Source organism: Gavialis gangeticus, unplaced genomic scaffold (genome assembly GCF_001723915.1).
Source record: "Gavialis gangeticus isolate Ggan-Ray unplaced genomic scaffold, GavGan_comp1, whole genome shotgun sequence".
NCBI lineage: Eukaryota > Metazoa > Chordata > Crocodylia > Gavialidae > Gavialis > Gavialis gangeticus.
The window spans coordinates 9233830-9243207 of NW_017729014.1; the positions used below are offsets into that span (position 1 = coordinate 9233830).

Sequence of the window (9378 nt, forward strand, 5' to 3'; positions counted from 1 at the left end):
GGGAAGGTTGGGGGGCTCATGCAGACCCCCCACACAGCAGGGGCAGGAGGGATCAGCCCCCCCCGCCACCTGGCAGTACCCACCGAGTGGGGCCTTTTTTTTTCCAAAGTGCCGGGAGCTGGGGCAGGCAGGGCAGCCATTGCCAGGCTGGGAGAGGGGCAGGGGGATGGGCCTGCGTGATTCAGAGATTCAGCAGCAGCTGAATCTCCGAATCAGATTGTCTTGAATTGATTCAGCCAAGTGACTTGAATCACTGAATCGAATCACTGTCCCTCGAACTGGCCGAATCCAAAGCGAATACTAGCTGCTTTGCACAGGCCTACAAATTAGTAGCACTCATGCTAGTAACAAAGCTGTGGATGACAGTTATGTTCATTTTCAAAAGCAAATATTAGTTCATGCTAAGCCACAGCTATTGGAGGTTGGGTTGTTTAGTGGAACAGACTGTACTTCCAGCAAATAACACTCTGGGAAAAGAGCAGTTTTAAACATCTTTAGGCTGTCTCCTCTTAGCCATAGTTATTTCATGGCAACTGAACATATGAAATGAGCTGCTACTTTTCAAAAAGCAAAAACACGAGATTTGGCAACTGGGAAGCGGTTCTGTAGCACTGGGGTGATGCAGCCTTTGAGCAGAGGTTTCACAGCCAGAAGCTGAGTTGGCTCTAACTGTCTGCTCTCAATAACTAACTTTTCCTGTTGTTTCTGCAGAATGTTGAGTTCAGCCTGGATGGCCTGGCACTCCTGCAGCAGAAGGGATTTACTGTTGAGCCTATAAAAGGAACAGTTGATCATGGGCAGACAGAATGCATTAGTGTTTCTTGGGTGCCACCTGCCGACTTTGATGTAAGTTACAGTTTCCAAAGGAAATGGCTGAGAAAATAATAATTAATTGAATAATTAACCACAGTCTGTTCGCATTTGCTTTGAGCGTCAGCACAGGAGCACTTCTTGGAGGGCAGCAGTGCAGTTTAGTTATGACAGAATTTAGGACAATAAACAGTGAACTTGAGTTTTATTTGTATGAATGCACATGGGCTTCCAGTTTTAGGGGTGAATTATTAGACAGATGAGAGTAGGTTTGTAGGTAGGCTTGGGCACCCACATGGGAACAGATGCCAGGGACCATGACCTTGGGAGCTTGTTACCTAACTTCTGCCTCAGTTCATCCATTTTTGAGATGAGAGAAAGGGCACAATCATTTGTCCCCTAGTTTTTATGGGATGCTGAAATCTTTGTATCTATCATCTAAAAGTTTATTAATAGATGAAAGCTGCTGCTCCTGTCATACTGCCAACAGGGTAAGTAATTTAATAAACCACTTCACACTAGTTTTTCAATGCTGCTCCCAACCATATAGTAGCAGAGCCACATTGAAGAGCATGATGCCTCCACAACACCCAGGCTGTCACCTATGGACCCCTTTTTTGTAATGCTTTTGTCTCCATTGTTGTTCTCTGTTAATTTGATTTTTCATTTTATGACATACCTCATGATTTTTCATTTTATGACATACCTCATGAGTATAGCAGAGTCCTGATGTATGTTCAGAACATCCTGGGACACTTGGATTGCCTCCAACTCATCTTTGTATTCTGATCCTCCTTGGCCGCCCTGCAGTGAGGTCTGTGTTGAATGGCAGGGTGACGGGCATAATTCAGAATTAACCTGATGTGTCATTCTGTGCAGGAGGCAATAGAGATCATGGTTTTAGAGATGAATTGACTCAGTGCCTTTTGCTGACCAGAGCTGGCCTGTTACACAATAGCCACCACCAACACAGGGTTAAAGGACCATTTCCTTCCCAAATCCACACTTCCACATACCATGTCATTGCCACACCCAGCTGGTTGTACAGTATATCATGGTTGCAACCTGATAGTGCTATCTGTGTCACACTAAAAAACAACCAGTTATCCCTGCTTTACATTGTCACAGAAGGGTTAGCACAGTAAAGACCAAAGTTAGTATGAACCAGTGGTATTCAAAATTGGAGGAACCTGCAGAGGTTAGCACTGTGATCATCCATAACCATAACTAGCACATGTGATCATTTAAATCATTTAGGTTTCATTTAGACAAACCTGTGCTGTCATTCTGCTCTAGATGTCCAAGAAAGGCCATTTCACATGCTTGGTGCATTTTTTTTGTAGCCGGCTCATCCTTTGACAGCAACAGCTACGCTAACCTTAAAAGGAGACATTAAAGAAACATACAAAGTCCTCTTCATGGCCAGAGTTGTGTCTGCATTAACTTACTAAAGAAAAAAGCCAAGCTAAACCTGAAGAAAAATGGAAGATTGCTCCTACTTAACCAGTCACAAGAGCTAAGCTGGATTGGTGCAAGAAACTTCAGGATCGTTTTAGTCTCTACATGCAAATATGTACTATTTCTACTGTCTACTGAAACTATTTACTACAAAACTCTGAACTCTGGTCCTGGAAGTTTCACTGGAACTGAATTTCTGAAAGGGACCCCAGGTAAAGTGTGAACACACCAACAATTGCTGATATCCTGAAATATATTGTATATCTAAAAGGTGCATTAATTGTGTGGTCATCCATGGGTGCTCAGTCCCTCAGGATCAGAGTCTTTTTTCTTTTCCAAGTGTACAAGAGTTTGTTCAGCACTTTTCCAGCTGTTATTTTTTTCTAATATGTATTAATATATTTTTAAAATCCAGCTTTTTTTCTCTTTGCCTAAGATTGGATTTAAGCCTTCCACAGAAGTCCTCTCTGCTCCCCTCAATCCAGTGGAAGCCATTTCCTTGGGTACAGTATAAACTCCTCTTTGTGGTATACATTCACACAGGAAAGTGCCCCATGCTGTTGAATAAATCACAGGACCTGGTTTCTTGGACACCTGTCCTAGATCAAGACTATCCAGGAATTTAGTATTTCTACATTCATTTTTTTTCTCAGAGCTCTGACATAAAGCATTGGTTTCTGCTAGTTACCAACTAGCTAGGCTGATCTGCACATCAAAGAGGTGGTGCTGGAAAGGCACTTCTAACACAGTATCTGTTGCTTGGAAAAAATCAAGGCACAGGGGAGAAGGCTAGGAGAGCAGAGGGAAGCTGTGGGCACTGACAGATGTGCAGGCCCCTGCTGTAACTCATGGCACTTTACATAAAGCGCCACTAGTTAGAGCACCCCTCGCCACCCCTAACAGATGTTTGCCTGTTCGGTTGGTGGAGGTGAGAATCCAGCCTGCCTGGAGGAGCCCAAGGAGCCTATCTGCAGCCAAGGAACTGCCCCTCTCCAGCCCTGCCCTGCCCCATTGCACCCCTCCCCACCCCTGCAGGTCTGGTGCTGTCTGCAGGAAGGGAAGGGGGAAGGGAAATGAGCTGCTGGCTGGGGTTTGCCCAGCCTGAGCTAAAGGAGAGGAAATTGGGGGGTAGAGGGGCTTGGGCAAACCCCAGCCACTAGCTCACCTCCCCTCCCCTCTCCCTTCCTGCAGACAGCCCCAGGGGTGTGCCCAGCCCTGTTTGCACAACAGATTAACTGTAGGGAATACGAGTTCCCTAAAGTGCTTCAAAGTGGAGCGCCTTCATCTGATCCCTCATTTGATGAGGATTAGTTTGTAGCACGATCAGCCACTTTAAAATCACTCTGCTGTTGTGCACATGTGGCATAGCTGTGGAGCACTTTCAGGGGGCTGATTGTGTGACAAATATAACTTCTGTCTGTGCCCCTTACGCCACCATAGCCCTACACCAATGACCCCATGGTTCCTTCGCAAGGCACTGGGGTTGCAACGAAGTCTACTACCCATTTGGGATTTGACCTTATTATTTTGAGAATTAATAACTGATATTAACTATTAACTATTTTGCTCTGGTTCTTTGCTGTACTGACTGGTTAGTACAAAAGGTCTTCAGATTTGAGATGACCCTCCAATAAATAGATTCCACACAAAGAAAATGTATAAATTTGTTATAATTTTCCATGTATAGAATCTAGTTAGTGGTGGGTCGTGGTCATCTTAATTGTGTCCCCCCACCACTGCAGTGGGACAAGTAGTGGCAGGGGAGCAGGTGATGGGGAAGTCAAGCGGCCTGACCACTGCCTTTTGCTGTCTGCCCCTTCCCACTGCCTGTGCACCCCTGGCAACTACCCCCCACCACTTTCACCCCTGTGGTGCCTGTGCCTCCCCTGCACCTTTCTCCCTCCATTGCCCCCTCATGCCTGCATCCCTGGTGCCTGCCACCACCCCCTGTGGTACCTGTTCCCTCTAGAGTATATAAGTATATAAGGGGTGTACATCAGGATTTGGGGGAATGCCTGTTCACCAGAGTGCCCCAAGGGATGCCAAGGTAAATGGTCATAAACTCCTCCAAGACCATTTTAGGCTGGACATAGGGAAAAACTTCTTTACTGTCCAAGCCCCCAAGGCCTGGAATAGACTGCCTCCGGAGGCGGTGCAAGCACCTACTCTGGACTCCTTTAAGAGTCAGTTGGACTTTTATCTTCCTGGAATCCTTTGACCCTAGCTGACTTCCTGCCCCTGGGGCAGGGGGCTGGACTCAATCTTCCAAGGGCCCTTCCAGCCCTAATGTCTATGAAATCTGTGAAATCTAGAACCTCTGCCCCCCACTTGCCCCCCTGCCATCTGTTACCTGCCACCCCCACCACTTGTCCCCTCCATCCCACTTACTCTCTCTCACAGCTTGACCCCTGCTCTGCTTTGGCCTAGGGCATGGAGCACATAGGCACTCGACCCCTGCCTAGCCATGCAGTAGTGGTTGCAGTGGTGTCAGATCCAGCCCCAGGGCTGCTACCACCGTCACCATTGCTGTGTGGCCAGGTGGAGGCTGGAGCAACCGTATGCCCCATGCCCCAGTCCTGAGCCAGAGGGTAAGCCAAGAGGAGGCAGGGTAGGAAAAGGGAGCAGAGGCTGTAGGGAGCAGGTAGTGGGGAGGCAGCAGCTGCGGCTCTAACTCTGACCTGGAGTCTGGGTCAGGGTTGAGGCCTGTCAGAGCCACCTGCCCCCTGCTTGTACTTGAGTCCAAGACCAGCAGCTCTTTTAGCTTAGGAAGTGATCATGTACTACAAGAAGGGGAGCCATATAGTAACCTAAACAGACATACCCAGAGTTTGGCTGCAGGCTCCCAGTTCTCTGGAAGACATGCAGGCACTCTAGTGATTTTACTATACAAGGGGACCAAGCTGTGCAGAATCCTGTTCGTGCTGCAGTGGGGAGAAGACCCTGTTCATCTCTCAGGAATTTGGGAGCTTGGCCTTTAGAAATAAACCACATATCACAAGACTCATGATAAAATCCTGAATTGGTAACACTGCATTCATCTCATACACTAGAGAACACTCTGTGCTTGGCAGGAAACATGTATATATATTAAACATATGGGCTGTCTGCACTGTACCGGATTCCTCAATGAAAACGGTCATCTATTGAATAGAACATGAAACTTGTTTCGTCAAGCCACGCTGTCTGTGCGTAAAATTTACTCATGCCTAAAAAGGGGATATTAGTAACTGCCCTGGACTCTGAATGTTTGCAGAGCTAGCAAAGAATTAGGTACACTGAAAGTGCTCCCCCCACAGGGCACGTCCAGACAAGCACTGTTGTGCGGTATATGGCGCACAGCACTACATACTGCACAGTTCGGTGTTCTCCGCAATGCAGGGGCACGCTGCCCATGTGGGCACTGCACCAGGTGTTTTTTTCCATGGGTGCAGAAACTACAGGGGAAAAAAATGGAGCAATGCATGCTTGGCAGTGCACGCTGCTGAAAAGCGGAGCCAGGCTCCACGCAGCAGAATCACCGCGGCTGCAGCCCCAGGAGGCCCCCAAAACCCCAGGTAAGGCTTCTGGGGCTAGCACAATGCTGGCCCCAACCTCCCTTACCCCACCCAGGGCAATTTGCCACGCGCCAAAGCACGCATGGCATGGGCGTTGCCCAGGGACAAGTAGCAGCAGCACAAGGTGTACCACCACCACTTGTCCCCAGGGAACCAATGCCCTTAGTCAAGTCGCTTAATGCACTTCTGGAAAGTACTCAGATACTTTGGGGATAATCAATAATACTGAACAAGTAACATCATGCAGGCAACATCATACTTTGCTCTACCTGCAACCTCTGTTTTAATTTGTTAATCTCCTGTGGCTGTAAGCTTGAGAAGTTGTCACTGGCAACATGTGTATGACCTTAGGTTGGAGGCACTGAACTATGCAATAACATAGTCAGGCCAATCCTTAGTGTGTGGACGTAATACAGTTACATTGACTCTACTGAAACCACGCTGATTTACACAGGCTGAGCACCCAGCTCAGTATTTCTAGATGCATCCAGACAAATCACAACTGAATATTGTGTAAATAAGGGAGGCTGAAAATACCCAACCTGTTTTTGTCTCACTCCACTGACTTGCCCAAACACCTCCCCCAGTCCAATTTCCCAGAGGGTTTGTACTCTGTGAGTAGTTGATAATTATTCCGATAATCCTGGTTTTAATCCCCAAAATAAAACTGTTGTATCAGAAGAAAAGGGGAGCAATCCTAGAAGTATTAAGCAGAAATAGTAACTCATTCTAGCAAGATACTGTTATGGAGTCAAGCTGGATCTGCAGTTTTCACAGAGGTGAACCAAAGATTTTAGGGTCCCTAGATTTACTGCACCACCAAGGTTTAAACAGTGTTGTGGAAATACACAGAGAACAGAACAGATACTAAATACCTAAAACATAAATGTTCCCTGTGCACTTCAGGCATACACCGTCCTGATACATTAATGTCTTGACTGTCTAGTGCAGGCTGTTAGAATGGGAGAAGAGACCTACTCCCCTCACAAGCTTGTCGGTCTGTCACGTAGGTGGCTGCATGTCCTTTCCACTGAGAATGCAAGGAACAAAGCAGAAGTACGCTCCTGCATTCTTTACAAAAAGTGTTCTGTGAAACCATTGCCAGGCTGCCCAGAAATGGAGAACTGGATATTGTGTGTAGTGTAGAAATTGTAGTATCCCCACTAAATGAGGATGAGGGCTCCCACTGTGCTTGCTGTACACACATGTAATAAAGAGAAAGTCACTACCTCGAAGAGTTTAGTCTGTGGCATAGGAATTATGTTTACTGGGGTAGATTAGGTACTGTGTAAGTCTAGGCAAAAACTTACTGTTGCAGTTGTTGATACCTCTGTAGGAACTCCTGTGCTAGGAACAATACTTGTCCTCCTCCATTATCCTCTGAGGATCCCAACACTTCCCCCATGTCACCTACGTTATCCCAGGAATGTTGCACAGAGCCAATGATCTGTGGTGGTCAATCAGATCTTCATTCCAATCTCGCTGGTGAAGTAAAAGGGTTTTTTATAAGCAGAGAACTTCATTGTGATAATGACACACCTCAGGTGGTGCAAAAATTATTATAGAGCTAGAGCACAGCATCTACATAGCTGATTACCATCAATGTATGGAAATGCAAGTTAATTACATGTTACAGTGTATATTATACATGTATATAGGACATATCGCACTCTACATTCATTACAGAGTGTCCCGGGTACATCATCAACAATGATGATTTTGCTCTTACTTGAGCTACACTAACTCGGCAGCAGCCTCCTTGAATGCAAGTTATATTAATGTAAGTGAAACCTGATTCAGGCCCTCTGATAGCTATGATAAGCTGAGGGAGTGTGATGGAGAATATTGTGAACCAACTTTAGGGAGAAACCATGATGTAGCATAGAGAAATAGGATTTGAAATATTAAGGTCCAGTCCTACAAGCTCACCAGCAGCTGGGAGGACATAACACCTTCTATGATTGGTCTGCAATAAAGTAATCTGCGTAGTATTTCTGTTGTAGGCTGTTGTGAGGATGTTTTTGGGGCAGTGGACATAGTGGAATATTTGTGTTGCTACAGTGACTGTTACCTGCACTTTTGGGAGGTGAGATACATGTTCTCCGTCTTTGTACACTATGAAGATAACACAAGAAACAAACCAGATTGGTCTGTGTTGTACCCCCAGAGGGTACTGAAAATGCGATGTGTGGTGTTAACACAACAAGTATGTTTGCTCTAATTGCCCTGATTTGCGGGCTGTCCATCCCAAAGCTGCCCCAGTGGAGTTTTACTACAACAAATTAGGGGCAGGGCCCCACCCCAGGCCTCTTCATTCCCTAGGTTGGAGGGGAAGCATCCTTGCCTCACAATTACTCACCTAAACAGCAATTGTAAAAATACTTATTGCTACAACCCCTCGTCCTGCCTGTAGTGTATAAGTGGCCTGGCTTAGAGCCGTGGCTCTGGGAAGTAGCTTGGCTGTTCTAGGCTACATTTGTTGAATGGCAAGGTATGAAAGCATGAAAGAACAGAAGTGGCAAAGAATGCTTCTGGGGTGTTGGTTGTAGCCATGTTGGTCTAAGGACACAGGCAGACAAGTTTCTTTGGGTAAAAGTGGTATCTTTTATTAGACCAACTAAATAGTTGGAAAAATTGTTCTTTGCAAGCTTTTGACGTTTGTGACTCTTCAGCCAACCAGAGAGCCTGTGCACCCCGAGCCTCCTTAAAGCTCTCACACTGCTGTGAAATAGATTTGGGATGGCTTCTGGCTACTGATGTGCAAGTGAGTACAGTGGGGCAATGAGTTTGTTTCATTTACTGTTAACAAAGAACACATTAGTAATCTTTATCCATCCATTTTCAGTCAGCTTGTATGATCCTTGTACAAGAAAACAGAAAACACAAGATCAGAAGAGTCTCTTCCTCTGAACAGCTCTAGTAAGCAACATGCTGCCAAGGTGGGCTCATATACAATTTCTCTCCTTTAAGCTTTTGATGAACCCCAGGTACCAGAGGGCTGCATGTATAGCAGAGAGAAAGAGTGAGGGGGCAGAGGAACTCTCATTTAAATGCTTTGAGCTGAAGAGAAGGAGGCAGCACCCATTTGGTTAACAGACTTCCATTAAAGTGAATGTCCTTGGAGCAAACTGGCTCTTAAATGATAGACTGAGTGCTAGTGCTAATGTCATATTTACCTTATGTAATTGAATTGGGGCACATGCTGAGGGGACTAGAAGTATCCTCCCCAGGAAATAATTCTGAATATATATGACATTTAAGGCTGAATACTTAACATTAACGACATCAAATTTTGCTAGTATCAGTGAGTCCTGGATCGTCTCCTTAAAGCAAACCGGTACATAGTCTTTATAGAATTTCAGCCACCTGCAATAAGTATCTGGTTCTGAGCACTTACTGAATGAATAGACCAAGGCTCAAAATGTTGCCAAAAGGGCTAATGAAAGAACCAGTAATAAGACTTTCCTACATATAGATAAGGACTCAGAGACACTATAGAGCAGATGCAGAGGCCTTACCCAGAACCAAAGTGAAAAATGATATAAAGGTACATAGC

At 45.8% G+C, this 9378-nt stretch overlaps 1 protein-coding gene across 1 annotated transcript in view; it reads left to right on the forward strand.

Annotated features, from left to right (window-relative positions):
- CFAP74 (cilia and flagella associated protein 74) overlaps positions 1-2859 on the forward strand; it is a 135645-nt gene extending 132786 nt beyond the window's left edge. Inside the window, exons 37-38 of the mRNA XM_019511690.1 lie at positions 712-846; positions 2154-2859. Coding sequence (XP_019367235.1) covers positions 712-846; positions 2154-2261 — 243 coding nt within the window. The 3' untranslated portion in view covers positions 2262-2859. The remainder of the gene's footprint in view (positions 1-711; positions 847-2153) is intronic.
- The last annotated feature ends 6519 nt before the right edge of the window (positions 2860-9378 follow it).